The following is a 20647-nucleotide window of genomic DNA, read 5'->3' as shown; positions in this document are numbered from 1 at the left end:
ACCTGGACATTCAATCCATCTCAAAATCTCAAAATCTGTAAAATGGACATACGTGGTTTTCATCGGACAGCGACGATATAAATCTGCTTCAGGTGCAGGAAACAATCGCCGTATGTTGAGCATAGTCAGAATGTTTTAGCTAGTCGTAAAATGTGTGCCCGGCTTAATAATACAGTGAATGCCGGTGCTAAACACTCGTGTTCCGATACTCGTGCATGAGTTTTGGGAGGCGTTCCCTCTAAATGAGCTGTGAAGGAGGGGGGTTGTACTTACCCATGCGCTCATTTCAAAAACTCAGTCGACAAAAAGAACCTCTTTAACACCTTTAATATTGCATTATTTATTATTGTATTATTTATATGCTATTTAAGTTTATAAATATATTGATTTCTAATTTATTTTTATTTCGGTTTTAATTTTAGTACTTAAACTTTATTTTATGACAGTTTGTTTTATTTTGGATTTTCTAATCTGATATGTATCTAATATTTATACCCTCAAATCTCAGTTTGTTTTTAATTTTTTTTAAAAAATGTAATACTTATATTTTTATTTTAGCTTTACATCCAAAATGAAAACATTTGTAGTGTTTTATTTGTAGTGTAACATTGTAGTAACAACACTTATTGTATTAAAAAAAATATTTTAAATTAATTCTTTACAAAGCAGCTAATTATATTTTATATATAATATATTATATATATATATATTATGAATATAAAAAATTAAATAAAATCTGCAACCTCAAATTAATTATGAAATACATACTCTTCCATGACAAGGGCAAAGTCTAATTTACAAAGAAGCCAAAGAGCCTCCAAAGTTTATGTATTTATCATGCATTTATTATTGTGCTTATTTTTTCAAATATATAATCTGTCCTCTAAGACCCAATCATGTTTAAAAGCATTTTTTGTTGTAAGCTAGACCTGACGTTCACCTTTTTTTTCTTTTTGTCTTTCTTTTTCTTCTTGCGATCAGGGTCATCATCCCTCTTTTTCTTCTTCTTCTTGGGATCAGAATCTGAGGGTGTTTCTGTACAGGAAAAACCAGGTTACAGACAAGTTAATGCATGTACATATTCGCAGAGTCTACCAGCATGTGAAAATGTATCAGGTTAGCATGTCACCTGGCGGTAGAGGATCCTGCGGTCGATGATGTCGGTGTTTGTGTTTGCTCTTTTTCTTTGGCGGCTGTATGTGCATCAGTCTGTATTGCTCTGGAAGCTACAGCACACACAAACAATATAAACATGAAGCTTTAAGATGATGTTTAAAATGTTTTAGACAATATGCTGTCTAGGCTACTAGTGCACTAGTTTACCGGGCCAGTGTGTAGTCTAAATCCAGTGAGTAGAGCTCCTGTCAGAGGACTGAAAGAGTTTCCACAGACCGGAGGCTTTTCTATGAGGGAGCGCAGAGAACTGCCATCTTGAACCCCTGGGCAGTCTATCATACCTGCAAGAGAGACAACACATCTTAGTGGCAAAATGCTATAACAATACCATGGTACTAACATGGTAAATGCCAGTTTATCATATTATGCATCCATCTCTCTCAAACACAAACAGAATTGCTTTACCTGGTAACTCTGGTAAGAAGTTGCTCAGTTTCTCCTTCACTTTCTTGCCGCAGAATTTATTATAAGCGTGTTCCAGATTATAGTGCGTGATGAGGTTCGTGTTTCCCGTCAGGTCGTTTCCAACTGAATCAGAACAAACAAAAAAAGCTGATCCACATGCAGTGTCTCATGTTAACATTATTACAAATCACATATGGACTCTACGGTCTTTTTAAACACCATAAACGTATTTACCAGGCAGTTCTCGTAGTAAATAGAAAGGTTCGTTCATGGCTCCAGGTTTTCGCAGGGTAGGCCCCTCATCCCCGTGCTGTGCTGGAACCTGAGACGCCACCGGCGCTTGGTTGGGCGGCATAGGCGGCGGAGGTTTTCCGGGGGCGAACCCCAAAGCTGCTGGCCCCGTGGGTGGCTGTGCATCATTTTGTCCGAACAAGGATGAAAATATTTCCGTCATAACTTCTGAAATTAAATCATTTATATATTTGTATATAAAAAAGTACAAATAAAAAGGCTGACTGCTGCCGGTCACAGGCTTTTGGTACTGTGTTCAAGCATCTGTCTGTCGGTCTTTTCCTGTTTGTTCATGTGACGTTCGGCATAAAGCCCTCTTTTTTCTTTGGTGTTTTACTGCAGTTCCATTATGTTGCATTACTGCCACCTGCTGTTCTTCTTCTTCTTCTTCTTCTTCTTTTGAGTTTTTTTCTTTGGCGGTTAACAACAAAAGAGTATGGAGTGTGGATTAAAATGACTTACTCCCTCCCTTTTTAGATTCTCTCCCACAAATTAGTTATTTTAAGAAACTGAATAATAAAACTATAACATTATTTCCCGAATTATTTTGTAAAATATCTCCTAGTATAAATTGCATTTTTTATTTTTGCTATCCTTCTTTCAGTCTCGTATTTCTGACAGTATATCATAACATGTTTCACTGTTTCTTCTTGGCCACAAAATTCACATCTTCCTTTATCATGTTTACCCATTTTATAAAGTGTACTGTTTAATCTTGTATGTCCAAATCTCATCCTTGATATTATCTAATCTCTCCTGTTTTCCCTGCACATCCCATCTCTCCCACTTTCCTTTAAATTCTGTAAAACCATCGACTTTTCTTCTCCTTATCCCATTGTTTTTGCCACCTTTCCTTCAACCTTTTCTTAATAATTCTCTTGATTTCATTCTTACTTAGATTCAGGGATGGGCAGTATTTATGATAGGCCTACATGTATGTCAAATACGTATTTCAAATACAAAATAGTATTTTGTAATTTGTATTTGATAGGGTTTATGAAATTTGTATTTTGTATCAAAATACTTACTGTTTAGTATTTTTGTAGTTTTAAAATGGGCCTACTTTAAGAAGTCTACCTGATTACATCATAAAATTGCAGCCTATGATTGGTGCCTGCTCAGTAGTTTGCCCAGACTTGTTGAGATCAGAACAGAAAACCATCCATATGGAAGAAGGTGGTGAAAGTAAGAAACGTGCAGGCTACCAGCTTTCCATCAATCTTTTGCATAAATTGCTATAATTTTTAACAGTTCATGTTACGTTTTTGGTGTTCGTTTGGGTAGCCTAGGCTAAATAGTTTACCAATTTACATAATGTTCTTGAAAGCTATTAAAGTGAGCAGCAGCTCCCTATGATTAACAATCAACTGAATAATTAGTTAGAAACTAGTTGCTATGAATACAGGTGCCATTTGTTTATCATTGAGTCAGTGTTGCTGATGCAAAGTAGGCCCTTCATTACCAAACACCAAGTACTAAATTAGGATACAATTATGTGTCATTCGCAAACATTAAACTGTTGGTTACTTTAAAACTATCCTTCATCTGGGAGATCACAAGGATATGTCAATAATAGATCTGTTAAAGCCACAATATGTACATTTCGGCAGCTAAAGATCACTCATTCAAAACAAAGGCGTAGATTTCACGGAATCAAGGGAGGTGTTGTCTTCACATCTACAGCCAGTGGAAAAGAATCGGGACAAGAATCGGGCAGAAACACAAATTAAGATATTTTGAAGAAAGTTTGTAACTTGGCTGCTTTGGGGCACCATTGACTTCCATAGTAGAAAAAAAAGTCAATGGTGCCCCAAAACTGTTCAGTTTCCATCATTCTTCAAAATATCTTCCTTTGTGTTCAACAGAACAAAGAAATTTGTACAGGTTTGGATCAACCTGAGGGTGAGTAAATGATGACAGAATTTCCATTTTTGGGTGAACTATCCTTTTAAAACATTTAACATAATGGCTATGTTTATGCAACTGGCCCCAGGATACAACTATTTGTTCAACTGGCCCCAGGATACAACTATTTGTTCAATTCTCAGCTGGTTTTCACATGTATACACTATTATGGCCAGAAAATGCAAACATGACCCAGATGTTTTCTGACACATCTGTGGGCATTTTCTATGTTCAAAACAGCGGCAAAATATTGTAGATTTTATGAAAACAGCTTATTTATTTATTAATTTGTTTTCAAAAAGATATAGACATTACATCTTTTTTGAAAGATTGTAAGTTAATAGGCTACTTCTTTCTGTCATTAAAACCGAAACGTTTGCCTTGTGACTGCTTTTGCTATTATGTTATACAGTGCATTAAAGCAGATATATAATTTGAAAAATCTTCATTTCTAATTTGTGAAAAAAAAAAAAAAAAAAAAAACCTGTACGTTAACGAAAATTTGTTTATTCATGAGACATTAAGCTTTTTTGCAAATCAGATGCACTAAGATGTACCAGGTCTGTGTTATATAATTATAAACACTAGGAGCGCTGCTGAGACCGGAAGTTTTTTTTTCTCATGCTGATGATGACAAGTTCCGGTTGGCTAAATTTGAACATTGTTATCTTACACAGTCGCTCACTGAGCTGATGGTTTAAATATTAAAGCTCCTCTCATTTGACTGAAGGCGCGATATATCAAATCCGCTTTTACAAGGTATGTTGAGCAAACAAAACATTTTGGATAAAGCTAAACTTTTTGCTAGTATGTTAAGCGTGTGCGTTTGTCACATGGTCGATTATTAAGTGAACCACAGAAGCAAGAAGATGATGCGGACACGAAAAACGCCAAATAAATAGATATTAAACGTTTGCAAATATTAGAATTTGTTATATGGTTTAATTGTAGTTATATGTTAATTATCTGTTTTTGCACGTATTCCCAGCTTTGGAATATTGTATTAGAGTTATAATACTGTATTGTTTAATATTACTAGTATAGTTTTATACTTTTCAACTATCATGTATGGTATTCATTATATATTTAATATTTTATTAATCTATTTTAATGCAAACACGTTAAAAGGCCTTAAGTTGAGTATAATATACTTGAAGACATCATTAGTTACAGCAGCTCAGTCCAGATTCATTTACATTTGTAAATGTATTTATGTATTTGACCATTTCAAGTCAAACCTTGGCTCTTTCTAACTAGAGAGTGCCTTTGTTGCACAGTTTTATCTATTTTTCTTGTGTTCAGGTTTAATTGCTGTGACAACAGGAGAGTGAAGTACTCAGGTGCTGATCAGGTGTTTTCCAGATTTCAAACGGCGATGGATTCCGGCACTGTATCGCTTTTTCAGAGAGTCTCTGAAAAACTGGGCTGGGACAGAGATGGTGGCCTTGATAAAGCTGAAGAGAAGGTGTAGTACTTATAATGAACGTATACGTCATTTACAAACAACACAACCCATGATGTCTCTGAGCTTGTTCTTCAAATGTCTCTTGCTGTTATTGCAGTTGAGGAAGAGCTTGAAGAAGAGCAGACGTCCAGCGCTGGGCAGTTTTAACTCGAACCCGTCCTCGGGCTCAGATCCAGCACACCGACTGCTGCTGTCTGACACTGACGGCTCAGGGAAAGAGAATCCATCTCCAGAGGAACACGTGCTGTTGTCGTCAGATGATGAGGACTTTGATAAGTGTAAGTTTTGGTTTTGTATTGATTTTTATGTTATGTGAATGAATGAATTTTTATTTTTATATTTGATTTTTATTTCCAAAGTTCTTGCTGCAAAGGCAACACCAAAATCCACATTTAAACAGTCTGCACCAGCTGCCCAGAAACCAAGGTGAGAATCTTATAAATTTGAAACATACTTTACTATACAGGTTTGATTGCAAACACATTAACCAGCTGCTGTACATACAGTCAGGGATTATATTTCCTATCAGGAGGAGTGTACGTCTTAATTTACAAAAAATATTTAAAGGTGTGTAATTTTGTGACCGTACTAAAGCATAAAAAATACCATAATGTACTTGCTGATATTTAGGAAACATGCTAAGTTATTCTACTTTGAAATGTGTGTTCTGTGTCGGAATGTCTGTTTTTGTTTCGGTCTGAGTGATTCCGCCCACTGCCAATCTAGCCAATTTTATTAACACCCCGGGTTGCCAGTTGGTGGAAAACACAGCCATGGAAGCCAGTCAACAAGCTGAGTCAGAGATTGCAGATTCCACCCGATCTAAATCTAAAAATCTCTATGAATGGGAGCATATTAAAAACTGAATAAATCAACTTAGTGTGTAAGTCTCCTTGCCTTCCATTGTCAATTGTGTGTGTGACTGTTGTGTGTCCTCAATCTGGCAACCCATGTGAGCGTTGAGTCTGAGGAAGAGACAGGAAATGAGACACTCCAATTAGGGCTGGGCGATATATCGAATGCTTTTGTCACGCGCATTTCTTCAGTAAAGCCGGTTCTCTGATTGCCGCTAAATCGCCATCACCTGCTTTCAAATGGAGCGGCATTTAATAGACAGAGCCGTAGATCACTGATAAGACACGCAATATCGCGTTCAATATCGACGGCGATTCATATCGATATTGAACGCGATATTGCGTGGCTTGTCAGTGATCTACGGCTCTGTCTATTAAATGCCGCTCCATTTGAAAGCAGGTGATTGCGATTTAGCGGTAATCAGGGAACCGGCTTTACTGACGAAATGCGCGTGACAAAAGCATTCCATATATCTCCCAGCCCTATCTCCAATATTTTGATTTTGGACTGCAGTACCCATTTCAACCACTAGCTCTTATTATTACTTACTGCACCTTAAAAAATGACCTATTCTGCTTTTTTCCATGTTTATCTTTCTTTTGTGTGTAATGTTGCTGTTTGAGAATGAAAAAAGCTCTGAAAATGTCCAAAGCACAAAGCCCGTCTAAAGGGAATTATCCTCTATATCAGTGCGCACTGTTTCTGAACTCCTTGAGATGCCTCCATTTTAGTCTTGAGTTTTCTTCCGGGAACGAACTCTTCAAATGTTAAAAAGAAGTGCTCTATCAACAGAAGAGAAGGTGCAACCAAAAAAAAAATCTAAATGGGAACGAACACTTCACAATATTCCTCGTTTAAATAATTCCCACTCAAGGTATACGCAAAAAAACAGAGCATTACTGGCAGACTGGGAAGAAAAGAGCTTCAACAATGTCAAATGTGGGAAAATAATGAAAATTCAAGCATGAAAGCCTGTTCTAGTACCAAAAACAAATTCAAGACATTGTTAAAGGGCATAATAGTTCCTCTTTAATAGTATTATCTACTAATTATTTTATAAAAGCAATAAAGGTGTGGTCACATTTACCACTGTCCTGCAAAAGTTTTAGGGCGAAATCCAGTCATTTCAATAGGAATCCATATGAGTGGGAATTTCTCATGAGGGCGTAATATTTTCCCAATGCAAATTTCACACTGGGATCAAATGGATTCACTGTGCTGAACGACAGAAAGCTGCTTGGTTTGAAAAAAGTGATTTCTATGTGAAATGTGCTTAATGCATCGCTGCACTATTGATAATAGATCTTTTTTTTTTTTTTGTCTGTGAAATCTCATTAACATGACCACAGTAGAGATTGTGTTATATAGTGAATGAATATAGTGACTTCCTGCATGCTGTGGCTGTATGTTCACTGTATTAACATCATCAGCACCCTGAAACGAGGTAAAACTAAATCACTTCTTTTTTTTCTCCTTAGAGAACCAATTAAAATTTTGTCTTCAGATAGTGATGATGAATTTGAAATATGTAAGTTCTTTATCAACTGCTTTCAAATCAAATAACTGATGTTGACAGATGTCACATAATTTTTACATTTGCATTATTATTATTATTATTATTTTTTTTTAGTTTTAAATCGAGTCAAAACCCCAAAGGCTAAAGTCCGGTCGCAGTCTGTGAGTAGCAGTGATGACAGGTCAGTGTAACACAATTTGCTGTAAACCAGTTCTTCAGTATATCATCATGACTGTCCATCATAAGTTATTATTTCACCCCTTAGTTTGAAACGCTTCATAGTGGACAGCATGTCTTCTGATGATGATTTTGTCACTGAGAGGAAGCCTTCTATTAATAAAGGTATGCTAATCTTTGAGTACGTTCAACCCTTATAAGCTATTCGGGGTCTTTTTGACCCCAAATGTTGTTTGCTCAAATAATAATAAAAAATGTTCCCTTGATCCAAAAGGCATGAGACTTTGTAAAGCTGTCGACACTTTCTAGATCTACAAAAAAGAAAAAAGTGTGAGGGAAAAGTCACACAGGCTGTTCAGAAAATTCATCCTCAAAATCAGAAACGACGCAGAGCACACATAGACAGAATTGAAGTGGAAACGCTTTCAAACATCCATAATGCAAAATGATGATTCCAGAGCGGAAGCCAATTTTCAGATTTTGATTAACTAATTTCTTTGTGTATTAATTTGAATGGAATAATTGTTCACCACAAAACTAGTAATGTGCACTAACAAAGTAAATGGGGTCAATTTTAAATTCATGGTGACTTTAAAATGCACACACTGCACATAATCTCTGTTTTTCTTTGTATGCGTTCAGACCACTAAACACAAAAGATCTGATATTTGCTTCTAATTTGGGCCATTTTTAAGTTTGATTCTGATATAAATTAATTTATTTTGATTTGCTTCTGATGTCTGGTCATGATATTTGTAAACCAATGGTTCTTTGTGTCTGTTGATCTGCTTTGCAAACCGTTGTGAATTATTCATTCATGGACCAGACAACAGTGTATCTAACACATTCTGTTGCTTCTGTACAGGGAAAGCAAAGACTGCTAGAACTCCTAAATCAGTTCAGAAGACCGAGAAACGGCCTCCACCTCACTGCGATTCTCCAGTCTTCCTAAGCGACAGTGATGATGACAGTAACATTGTTATTAAGAGCACCTGGAGGACCAGACACAGCCGTCCACCATCAGAGGAACTTCACACCACAAGTAAAAACAGAGAGGAGACTGCAAAACCTTGTGTTCCTCCACCAGCAGTCACTGTGACGACACACAGCAGTCGAGATGATACATGCAGCTCTGAGGAGGAGTTCCAGTCCTTACTGGACCGAGTCAGACAAAATCAGAGTCTAGGAGGCAGAACACTTGCGAGCCCAAAGCCACCTCCAGGTACTGCTCACAGTTCACACAGCAGCAGAATATGGTTCAGTCCTGTTTTGAGTGTTGAATGTCGTTCACACAGTTCACTTATGAATGAGTGACAATTGTGACAACCTTAAATATTCAGGATTCAGGAAATTTTGAGAGTAGGTTTGATTGATGTGTGGTAAATGAAAGGAAACCATTTATTGCTTGTTGTTTCCATTAAAATTTGCGCGTTTAACTTGTTCACAAAATTGGAATATCGCATAAAACTTTTGCTAATAAAATACTGAAGTTGCTGCAATCAGGGAAGAAACTGTTGTTCTTTTTTCCTCCATCATAAAAGCGTTGCGTCTCAGATCGGCAGATGAAACACAATAAACTGTCATGTTCGCTTGAGATGCTTCTGGGAGGGAATTAAATCCAATCATTCTGATGACAGACTTTAGCAAAGGCGTTTCAGAACCACTGAACCAACATTTGAGATGCTGTGATGCAATTTCTCCGCTGGTTATCCAATCACACCCTCTGCTGAGGCAAAGTCGCATGAGGTTTTTGTTGTGCATCGAGGGATTTATTCGATAAATCTTATTGGATATTGGAAAAAACCTTTCCATCTAGGTTTTTTATTTTATTTGATTTTTTATGCAGTATCCCAAAATGTGCATTAAAAATAGATGCATGGATGCATAGCTACTGACATGCATATAAGTGTGCTTGTCCTTTGCTTTGTCCCCGGAATGTGATTTCAACTGATTTCAAGGGGGTTCACATCAGCAACTTACCCCGGATACCCCAGCTACAGCCCTGGTTCTCATTTTAATGACAGAAAATGAAGTAAATTAGCCAAACTGGAGAGTTGAAAGTGTCGGGCAGAAATGCTGAACAGTTTAGAATAAAAATTAGATCCTTAAAGATGCAATTGTCAATTTCTGTGAAGTTTTGAATATTGTTGTTTGAAATGTCAATATGATAAAGTAGTTTAGCTTTATAATGTTGGTAACATTAATTTTTTTTTCTTCAAAGGTTATCAATTTTATTGTTGAAATGACTTGTGATAATCTTTGAAATATCAATTGAAAATGATAAACAAATACCCATCTGACATCGCTTTCCAGCAAAAGTGTTTATCGTTCATAGCTGTCATGGATCTAAATTATATATGCATAGTTTCCAGCTATAATTGCTATAATTTTGTTTTATCTTTTACTGATTAAGAATTGTTTTTCTCTTTCTATGTAGAACCCAAACCACGAGCTCCCTGTTTGTCGACACCATCTGCCAGGGGTAAGAAAGCTGGTAGCCAGTTACCGGTAAATGGACCGTCCATAATCCAGACCCCAGTGCATCGGACGCCCAGCAGCAGACCAGTGAGCCATACTGAACCCAGAGCTCCTCCCAACAGCAGGTACTGTATGTTTACTATACATGCTAACAGCAGTGTCATTCATGGCATTTATATCCTGCTGTTTTTGTTTGTCAGAGTGGTGGTTTGTAAAACTCCCGGCTGCTTCCTGCAGTCTCTGTCTGTACCTGGATCATCGTACTGCCGCAATTTCAAACAGAACAAAGAGGAGCTGACCAGCAAACTCTACCAGCTCTACAACACCAGCGTGTTTGACAGTAAGGTACATGTGAATACCTTTAATTCCATTTGTAGTGATTATTAGTGGTGTTTGCTCAGACACTCATATCCAGGGCTAATAGAGGATTGTTTAAACCCTCACAGTGTTCATGTCGTATTAACAGTGTGTACTGCATGTTAAATTAAGATAAGTGGCCAACTGGAAATATAGTGCAGCACAGTTTGAAATCAAGGATTAAAAGTTGCTTACTTGTGCATGTCCAGTAGAAATTGACAGATTTTGCTGATAACAATAACTACGTTGGACCATACTAAATAACTGATTAATCAACCAATAGTTTTTAAAATGGATGCTGAAAAAAAAGGACTGAACCATGACAATGTACTGTACTTTTTTAATATAAATATATTAATTATACCTTGATCATTCATGTTAGTTCATAGTGCATTAACTGTTAGGATATACAACTTTCATCTAAATGTTAAACAGTAAATGTTGAAATTAACAAATGAATAATACTTTTATTAAGTTTAAAGGGATAGTTCACCCAAAAATGAAAATTTGATGTTTATCTGCTTACCCCCAGTGCATCCAAGATGTAGGTGACTTTTTTTTCTTCAGTCGAACGCAAATTATGATTTTTAACTGCAACCGCTGCTGTCAGTCAAATAATAGCAGTAGATGGGAACTTCAACTATAACAGTAAATAAAACTTCCTTAGACAAATCAAAATTAAAACCTGCGGTTAATGTCCTAAGACACGAAACGATCGGTTTGTGCGAGAAACTGAACATTATTTATATAATTTTTACCTCTAATACACCACTATGTCTAACTTCGTTCAGCTTCCTGTTAGTGAGGTCAAAAAACGCGTTCTGAAGACGGAAGTGATGTCTCGCCCATATACTTCAATGAGCGCGAGACATCACTTCCGTTGTCAGAGCGCGATCAGACCTCACTAGCCGGAAGCTGAACGAAGTTGGACATAGTGGTGTATTAGAGGTAAAAAATGATATAAATACTGTTCGGTTTCTCGCACAAACCGATCGTTTCGTGTCTTAGGACATCAATGTGCCGTCACGAGCTGCAGGTTTTAATTTGGATTTGTCTATGGAGGTTTTTTCAACTCTTATTGTTCAAGTTCCCATCTACTGCTATTATTTGACTGACAGACGGCAGCGGTTGCAGTTAAAAATCATAATTTGCGTTCGACTGAAGAAAAAAAGTCATCTACATCTTGGATGCCCTGGGAGTAAGCAGATAAACATAAAATTTTCATTTTTGGGTGAACTATCCCTTTAATTAATGTTACAAATGGACTCTTATTGTAAAGTGTTATCATTTCATATGGATCCAAACAGTCTTGAATTCTACCCAGTTCTCACTGGTTGAATCCATCATCATATAGACGGACCATCATACACCGAGTACACAAATTTAATGCAGGCTATGCGCACAAGATAAATGATTAAAAATTGCCAAATACTTGCCGATAATGTCAGCCTTGGCTATATATATATATATATATATATATATATATATAGAGACCTGAGAGTGGCCTCTTTAACCTGAGCCAGTAAGCAACCAGCTGCAACTGCATAATAACACTCTTTAAGATCCTGCAGGACTCCTTAGCATTGCACTGGCAAGAAGTCACAACAGTTTTAGGTTAGGTTGCCGTTGGTCAGTGTCTGTTGGTGCAATTACCACCATTCACACAGAATGCCTTTTTGCGTTTTAAAATGTAAGATGCAGGGCAGTGGAATGGGGAAAAAAAGGCCTCTAATTGTTTTTGAATCACTAATTTTAAATATAAATTCTAATCCCTCAGCTTCCCACCGACATGTCTGTCACATGGAACAAGAAGATGCGTAAGACAGCAGGATATTGCATCTCAGGCCAGGAGCGCGGCACTGGGAAACGGTACGCCCGCATTGAGCTGTCTGACAAAGTGTGCGACTCTGCAGGTACTTGTCATTTTCGGTTTTGAAATTCTCAACAGCTCTTGATGCTTGGCAATAAACACAGTGCGTTTCCACTTATAGATCGCTTACGTGATACGTTAGTCCATGAAATGTGTCATGCTGCCACATGGCTCATAAACAATGTTCGTGATGGCCACGGGCCGTTCTGGAGGCTTCATGCCCGTAAAGCAATGCTGGCACATCCTGAGCTACCGATGGTTACCCGCTGCCACAGTTACGACATCAACTACAAATACCAATATCAGTGTAACCGCTGTAAGAACACGTAAGTACAGAATTGTCTTGATTTGCTGCTATGGGTCATGTATTTAAGGTACTGTCACATTTACCATTGTTTGGCAATTTCCATGGGTGAAATCCAGTCATTTTAATAGGAATCTATGTGATCTGAAGTTCTGTGTGAGCAAAATATTTTTCTACACAGATTTCACAAGTTTCAAGTTGGTCATGTGAATTCGCTGTTATTAATCTCTCACCCTCATGTCTTTCCACACCCGCAAGACCTTTGTTCATCTTTGGAATACAAATTAAGATATTTTTGATGAAATCCATGAGATTTCTCAACCACACGCAGGCAGCAATGTCCAGAAAGGTAGCAAAGGCATCATTAAAATAATCCATGTGACTACAGTGGTTCAACCTTAATGTTATGAAGAAATGAGAATAATTTTTGTGCGCAAAAACAAAACAAAAATAATGACTTTATTCAGCAATTTCTTCTCTTCCCTGTCAAGTCTCCTACGCTGTTTACATTGTAGAGACACTGCAGCGCTTCTGGGTTCTATGCAGAAGGCTGGCTCATTATTGGCCGACTCCGTTCACGTGAGCAGCATGACACATGCGTGTGATGCTGACGCAGTACTGAGATGGCGTTCTGATGTAGAACCCGGAAGCGCACACAAAAAGTATTCTCGTTACTTCATAACCTTAAGGTATGTGTGGTTCAGATACCTCTTGGATTTCATCAAAAATATCTTAATATGTGTTCCGAAGATGAATGAAGGTCTTACAGGTTTGGAATGACATGAGGTTGAGTACTTGCTGACAGAAATGTCATTTTTGGGTGAACTAACCCTTTAAAGGGATAGTTCACCCAAAAATGAAAATTTGATGTTTATCAGCTTACCCCCAGTGCATCCAAGATGTAGGTGACATTTTTTCTTTAGTCGATCACAAATGATAATTTTTAACTGCAACCGCTGCCATCTGTCATTCAAATAATTGCAGTAGATGGGAACTTCATCTATAAGAGTGAATAAAACTTGCTTAGACAAATCCAAATTAAACCCTGCGGCTCGTGACGACACATTAATGTCCTAAGACACGAAAAGATCGGTTTGTGCGAGAAACCGAAAAGTATTTATATAATTTTTTACCTCTAATACACCACTATGTCCAACTCCGTTCAAAAAACGCGTTGTGATGACGGAAGTGATGTCTCGCCCATATACTTCAATGAGCGCGAGACATCACTTCCGTTGTCAGAACGTGTTATTTGACCTCACTAACAGGAAGCTGAACGAAGTTGGACATAGTGGTGTATTAGAGGTAAAAAATGATATAAATACGGTTCGGTTTCTCTCACAAACCGATCTTTTCGTGTCTTAGGACATTAATGTGTCGTCACGAGCCGCAGGGTTTCATTTGGATTTGTCTAAGCAAGTTTTATTCACTCTTATAGATGAAGTTCCCATCTACTGCAATTATTTGAATGACAGATGGCAGCGGTTGCAGTTAAAAATCATCATTTGTGATCGACTGAAGAAAAAATGTCACCTACATCTTGGATGCCCTGGGGGTAAGCTGATAAACATCAAATTTTCATTTTTGGGTGAACTATCCCTTTAACCAACAGATGGCTGTCCCTAATAGTCCATGTTCATATCCCTCACAGGATCGGCCGCCACTCTAAGTCACTGGACACGACGAAGTTTGTGTGTGCTTTGTGCACCGGACAGCTGGTTTTGTTGACTCCCTCAAAGCCCCGGGCACCCACACCCTTTGCTAACTTTGTGAAAGAGAACTACAGTTCAGCGAGACAAGAACTGGCAGGCCAGAGTCACGCTGAGGTCATGCGCAAACTCAGTGCCGACTTTGCCAGCAAGACGCGTCTCAGTCAAAGCTGATCTCTGATCAGACACACACAAGACTCAGATACCTCAAACCATCATGATTGCTGCATTAGTTTGAGTTCTGTTGATAAGCAACATCAGCTTACTTAAAATATTGACTTTTGCCCACTTGTCACCCTCCATCAGAATGTTTTTATTTGTTTTATGCTGTGAAATAACTTTATGGTCAAAAGCCATAAATTTGATATGAGCCATATTCATATGTTCACTTACTGTCTTGTGAGTTTGTTGTTAAATCTTAAGATCGACCTCTCGCTATCAAAGGTAAATGTGTGTTCTCTGTTGTTTGTGTCTGTGTGTCATGTTGGTTAGTTATGCCTCATCTTGTTTTATTTGTGTTCAGATGTTTTATTTTTCAGAATAAACACTTGGTTTATTACTTTCTTTTTTCCCCCTTTATTCTGTGCACATGAAATGTTAATATTTTGAATGCTTATGCTCACCAAGGCTGCATTTATTTAAAACTACAGTAAAAATAGTAACACTGTGAAAAAAAAATACAATTTAAAATAACTTATTACATTTACAATATATTAAAACATTTTACTTAAAAACATTTCTTATTATTAATGTTGAAAACCGTTCTGCTTATTTTTGTGGAAACCATGATGCATTTTTTTCAGGATTCTGTGATAATCAAAAGATACGAAGAACATTATTTTTTTTAAATGGAAATCTTTTGTAAAATTAATGTCACCTTTAATTAAAACAATGCTGAATTAAAAAAATATTTTTAATGGTAATGTATTTTTTATATATATATATATATATGACAGACAGACTAGGGAATATTAATTTTTCTGTCCTAATATATCATGCAAATGTGAATACCAGCATATCCATTCCAGCTGTTATGTGTAAATCATCAGTGTGACTGCATTTAAACTGACCCATGTACACTTAATATCTGTAGGTCAAAATGTTTTATTTCATCCTCCATAGGAAGACTCTCTACTTGTGTCATTGTAAGTCAAATTGGGCAAGAAAAAAAATTGACAGAGCGAGCAATTAAGGTCAACACCAACAATCTCAAGAACAGCTGCTTAATACAATTTATTTTATTTTAAATAACACATAGCATCTCAAAAAAATAAATAAAAAACATATGAAACTAATTCTAAAGGTAGACAGTGCAAAAAGGAAACGCAAATAGGAAAAATACAACCACAGGATCACAGTATGTATTTACTAAAACTGCAGACATCTCCTCTATTGAAGCTGAGGCACAGAGAAGGGCTGTAGTACAGACATCCCTGAAAGCGCAGTGAAAGTCAACAGAAGAAGGGATTGTAAACTTGAATATAATAATCATTCAACAGGTCTCTGAATTGTTTTAATAAGTGATATACTATTTATAAATACTTAAAAAAAAAAACAAGGCAGAAACTTAAATGTATATATAAGTGCATATGAAAAATACATTTAACATTTTAATTCTTCATATTTTGACAGTAGCTATAGACGCCTTTAATTTTCAATTGATGAATCCGAACATACTGTTTACACAAACTCTAAGTGATCGGGTTGATTTATGTAACAAGCTTCATGTTTGAAATTGATATTTTGAAATGAGCAAACCATTTCCCACTGTTGGTGCATACATCGTCTCGCCATCGCTTCTTTTTTATCATTATTTTTTGTTTGTTTTAAAAAGCAGTGTTTGGTTACTGACATTCTTCCAAATATCTTCCTTTGTGTTCAGCAGAACAAAGAAATTCATACAGGTTTGGGGCTACTTGAGGGTGTGTAAATGATGACAGAATTTTCATTTTTTGGGTGAACTATCCCTTTAATATTTTTCTATTTCGGACGATGAGCACTTGAGGCTTTGGTGTCTGTGGATCCAAGGACTGTGGGACAACATTGTCCTGCACCATTTTACAGACGATGATTGGAAGGAAAATTTTATTTTTAGATTGACACAACAACAGCTTGTTCTGTGCGTCATACGTCTGTACGTCATTTCTATGTCATCGCACATGCGCAGAACATTCTAGTTTCGGTTTTCAATCCAATCATGTGTTTACATGTCCTATCAAATGGATTCGAAAAGTTGGAAACCACCCCATACAATCTGAATTAAATTTAAATCGGATTGGGTCAATTCTTTTGGATTGAAGTGGTTACATGTGACTTTATATACTGTTACTGTTACTTGTACTGTTACTAGCCCGATTATTAGGGTGAATGTAAACGCAGCTATTTCAGGAAAATTAAGCACATTTTGTCTGTATTGTCAGGAAAATTAAGCACATTTTCCCTCCAAATTCGCATTTCAAGTAAAGCATCCATTTATCTTAGTTTTCATTTATTTTTTTGTGATTATAATTTTTAAAATTAAAAATAATTTTTAAAAACTTAAAAATAAACTTTATTTTTAATGCAAATGTATTTTTTTAAACATAAAATTTGCTCATATAATGAATGACTGATTGACAAAATCTTTGAGTGGATCATTGTATGACTCACTCAATCAATCACTACAACCTCTGTTATGTTTACCTGTATCTTTACCGGTAAGATTTGAGACTATAGTATGTAAACAGCTGACGTTTGGCTATTTGGCAAACCCGCGCGGATCTGATATGACCACTGGGGTTGACAGGCATCAAGGTTTTGGAATGGTACGGTGCATAAAACAGCGAAAGGATAAAACACTCTAATATGTTTACATAGAAATTAATATGTGTTATACTCCTGTGCTTCTGATAACATTCAGTACAAACTTGTTTTCTTCATGATGCGAAGAAATTCCTGCTGGTTAACTTCTCCATCACCATCTCTGTCTGCTTCATCAATCATTTCCTAAAGACGGCCATACATGAAAAAAATGAATGTTTTCCAATTCATAGTGACATGATCTATCACGGATCATGAGCAGGTTTGTGTGACTATTCTTGTACCTGCAGCTCCTCGTCTGTGAGATTTTCCCCCAGTTCTTTGGCCACTCTCTTTAGATTCCGGAAAGATATTTTTCCAGTCTCGTCATCGTCAAACAGCCGGAAAGCCTTAAGAATTTCTTCTTTAGAGTCCTTTTCAGCCTAGAGATTTCCAAACAGTAATACAAGTTTTCTTTTCTAGCTGCCTGGAATAACTAGAATATTATTACTAGAATACCTTACCATTTTTTGGTTCATCACTGCCAGAAAATCATTGAACGAGATCTTTCCAGTTGCATCCTTATCAACCTCTGCAATCATTTTCTTGATTTCCTCCTTTTTAGGCTCAAACCCCAGCGCTCTCATGGCCACCTAGAGCAGAATTCTTCATTACTCACACAGAAAGCTTGACATATAGATGTCATATAAAGATACAGTGGAGACCAAAGGTATGGCGGCGCTATTAAAGGTGCCCTAGAATCAAAATTTGAATTTACCTCGGCATAGTTAATTAATAGAGTTCAGTACATGGAAAAGACATACATTGAGTTTCAAACCCCATTGCTTCCTCCTTCTTATGTAAATCTCATTTGTTTAAAAGACTGCCGGAAAACATGCGGATCTCAACATAACACCGACTGTTACGTAACAGTCAGGATCATTAATATGTATGACCCCAATATTTGCATATATGCCAGCCCATGTTCAAGGCATTAGACAAGGAAAGGCAGTATTAATGTCTGGATCTGTGCACAGACAAGGTAAGCCAGCAAGAAAAACAGCAAAAAATGGTAGAGGGAGCAATAATAACTGACATGATCCATGATAGCATGATATTTTTAGTGATATTTGTAAATTGTCTTTCTAAATGTTTCATTAGCATGTTGTTAATGTACTGTTAAATGTGGTTAAAGTTACCATCGTTTATTACTGTATTCACAGAGACAAGATTGTCGTTATTTTCATTTTTAAACACGTGCAGTCTGTATAATTCATAAACACAACTTCATTCTTTATAAATCTCTCCAACAGTGTAGCATTAGCCGTTAGCCACAGAGCATAGCCTCAAACTCATACAGAATCAAACGTAAACATCAAAATAAATACTTTACTCGCTGTATGCATGACGAACATATTGTAAAGATCCATTTGAGGGTTATATTAGCTGTGTGAACTTTGTAAATGCACTGTAATATGGTCGAGAGCTCGTGTGGCAGGGAGCAGGCGAATTAAAGGGGCGGCACGCTGCCAAAATCAGTGTATAGTTAATGATGCCCCAAAATCGGTTGTTAAAAAAATTAATTAAAAAAAATCTATGGGGTATTTTGAGGGGGACACCTTAGATTTATATTACATCTTGTGAAAAAGCATTCTTGGGCACCTTTAAAAATTATATTTTTGTATTCATTTAATTATGGCAAACATTTTTCATTTAATTTTTTTTTTTTTTTAAATCCTAAAACATTCCAAGTTAAAAGTCGTCATGAAATCAATTGACATTTTTTTTAATGGAATATTGCATTGTTTATTATAAATGATTAATCTCATCAATATTTTAATAAATTCATGTGCCTTGAATCAAAATAACTTCCCCTCCCTCTTGCAAGGACCTTCTCTTTTTCTCTGATGACGTGTTTACTGGCGCGAGGGTGGGGCAACCTGTCACTCACATGAGATCCACCAATAGCAAACCACAACCATCCAATCAATTCCCCACGGACAAAATGAAGCCCCGCCCGACATTTGTTCTTGTTCGCAAAGCCGTTTCACTCGGATATGTCACAATAGGGTAGAAAAGATTAGTACATCTTCAGTTTAATAATATTTTCAGCGCTGTCTTAGGGTTTGGACCCCTCGGTTTAGAGATACACACTAAATAGCCGACAATTGCACACTGGCATGTAAACTGCTCAAGCTGTGTCCATGTTTTTAATAAATTCATGCCATTATATCTCACCTTTAACTCCTTCACCTCAATATAACCAGAACCATCAGTGTCAAAGAGCTCAAACGCCTCTCGGATCTCCTGCCTTTGCTCCTCTGTCAGTTCAGGCTTTGGATTGGCTTTTTTACGAGGGGCTACTGCCCCCAGTGAGGGTCTTTTAGGACTAGTAGCCTGTGTTATATAGAATAGAATAGAATAGAACATTTATTAAAACAGGACCGGTCCAGTGCAGTGTACAATACAATACAGTAAATGAATACAAGACACAAACTGTAAACATAAATAAGACGGTGCACATAAGAGATAATACAGATTGTTAGGTGAAAAAAATCGAAAATAAGAATATAGAATTCTCTTCTCTTAAATAAGACTAGCATTTAATTATCCGTGGTTGTAAATTCACTCCTAAATGCACTGATGACAATTTTCTCTGTGTTCTGACCGATTAAAAAGAAAGACCAGTAGCAATAATAAGCAACGCATACGATGACATATGTGACACAATTTTTACCTACTATAATGGCATTTAAACGGACACTAAAAGGGAGTGACACGACTTCGATTATTCGCAAAAATAAATACACAAATCACACAAATTGCCACATAGTTGCCGTCGTCGTGACTCACCATCTTAACCGAGAGAATACCAGCAAGAGGAGAATAATATAAACCACACTATGGTGAAGGCGTGGCTTATGAATATTAATTACGTTTCGTGACGTTCGGTCAGTAGTCAAAACTGATTGGCTGAAAGGAAGACGTTAGCAAGTGGGCGGAAGTCAGCTGAAGGCTCATGAATAATAATTAGGAGGCTGCAGGAAACAACTTCCTCACAACCTAATTAAGTCTATTCGCCATAGTAAGATTCGTAATTTCGTACTATTCGTACAAAAGCATTTTCACCTGATTACAACGCTTCTTTGAACAAACTGTGAGACATAACTTATGGCTTTATAAAGTTGATCTCGAACACAATATTACCACACAAACACACCGATCTTTTACCGCACTGATTTCTGAATGGCTCATACTGGTTACCAGTCATGATATTTCTGGGCACACAGACCACACAACATTTATACATAGTAAAAACAGTAAATCAGACAAATTATATTGTCTGTGTGCGTAAGGTAAA

General features: G+C 36.8%; 3 protein-coding genes across 6 annotated transcripts in view; 1 reads left to right on the top strand and 2 right to left on the bottom strand.

The window, feature by feature from the left end:
• The window catches only part of med19a (mediator complex subunit 19a), a 9169-nt gene extending 6990 nt beyond the window's left edge, over nt 1-2179 (bottom strand). For 2 of the 3 annotated variants that reach the window (XM_067405353.1, XM_067404601.1), the window contains exons 1-5: nt 1816-2179; nt 1582-1728; nt 1324-1457; nt 1130-1226; nt 941-1035 (exon numbers count right to left, since the gene is read on the bottom strand). In XM_067405353.1, coding sequence (XP_067261454.1) covers nt 941-1035; nt 1130-1226; nt 1324-1457; nt 1582-1728; nt 1816-2035 — 693 coding nt within the window. In that variant the 5' untranslated portion in view covers nt 2036-2179. The remainder of the gene's footprint in view (nt 1-940; nt 1036-1129; nt 1227-1323; nt 1458-1581; nt 1729-1815) is intronic. The other variant, XM_067405996.1, reaches the window with a different exon arrangement.
• Nucleotides 2180-4411: 2232 nt separating this feature from the next.
• Nucleotides 4412-15176, top strand: gcna (germ cell nuclear acidic peptidase). 2 transcript variants are annotated; one of them, XM_067382849.1, is made up of 13 exons: nt 4412-4536; nt 5080-5242; nt 5340-5520; nt 5602-5668; nt 7576-7625; nt 7728-7794; nt 7879-7955; nt 8656-9012; nt 10228-10393; nt 10469-10613; nt 12403-12538; nt 12617-12821; nt 14451-15176. In XM_067382849.1, the coding sequence occupies exons 2-13, from the start codon at nt 5153-5155 to the stop codon at nt 14680-14682; spliced, it is 1773 nt and encodes a 590-aa protein (XP_067238950.1). In that variant the 5' UTR covers nt 4412-4536; nt 5080-5152; the 3' UTR covers nt 14683-15176. The 2 variants fall into 2 exon arrangements, with proteins under 2 accessions (XP_067238950.1, XP_067238958.1); XM_067382857.1 differs by having other exon boundaries at nt 4483-4536; nt 5140-5242.
• Nucleotides 15177-15694: 518 nt separating this feature from the next.
• Nucleotides 15695-20230, bottom strand: cetn2 (centrin, EF-hand protein, 2). The gene is made up of 6 exons (XM_067402299.1): nt 20140-20230; nt 19525-19683; nt 17811-17939; nt 17592-17729; nt 17415-17493; nt 15695-15941 (listed from the first exon to the last, which is right to left on the bottom strand). The coding sequence occupies exons 1-6, from the start codon at nt 20140-20142 to the stop codon at nt 15898-15900; spliced, it is 552 nt and encodes a 183-aa protein (XP_067258400.1). The 5' UTR covers nt 20143-20230; the 3' UTR covers nt 15695-15897.
• Between the last annotated feature and the right edge of the window lie 417 nt (nt 20231-20647).

Source organism: Chanodichthys erythropterus, chromosome 1 (assembly GCF_024489055.1).
Source record: "Chanodichthys erythropterus isolate Z2021 chromosome 1, ASM2448905v1, whole genome shotgun sequence".
In the NCBI taxonomy this organism is placed as follows: Eukaryota; Metazoa; Chordata; class Actinopteri; order Cypriniformes; family Xenocyprididae; genus Chanodichthys; species Chanodichthys erythropterus.
The sequence above is the reverse complement of the archived record's forward strand: the minus strand, read 5'-3'. Positions and strand labels throughout refer to the sequence as shown.

Coding starts and splice junctions, on each gene's coding strand:
- cetn2 (XM_067402299.1), bottom strand. Junction 17,940..19,524: donor TTGAGGTGAAGGAGTTAAAG/GTGAGATATAAT, acceptor ATTCTGCTCTAG/GTGGCCATGAGAGCGCTGGG. Junction 15,942..17,414: donor TCGCATCATGAAGAAAACAA/GTTTGTACTGAA, acceptor CTGCGCTTTCAG/GGATGTCTGTACTACAGCCC.
- gcna (XM_067382849.1), top strand. CDS start 5,153: ATGGATTCCGGCACTGTATCGCTTTTTCAGAGAGTCTCTGAAAAACTG. Junction 7,956..8,655: donor GAAGCCTTCTATTAATAAAG/GTATGCTAATCT, acceptor GCTTCTGTACAG/GGAAAGCAAAGACTGCTAGA. Junction 10,614..12,402: donor CCAGCGTGTTTGACAGTAAG/GTACATGTGAAT, acceptor CTAATCCCTCAG/CTTCCCACCGACATGTCTGT.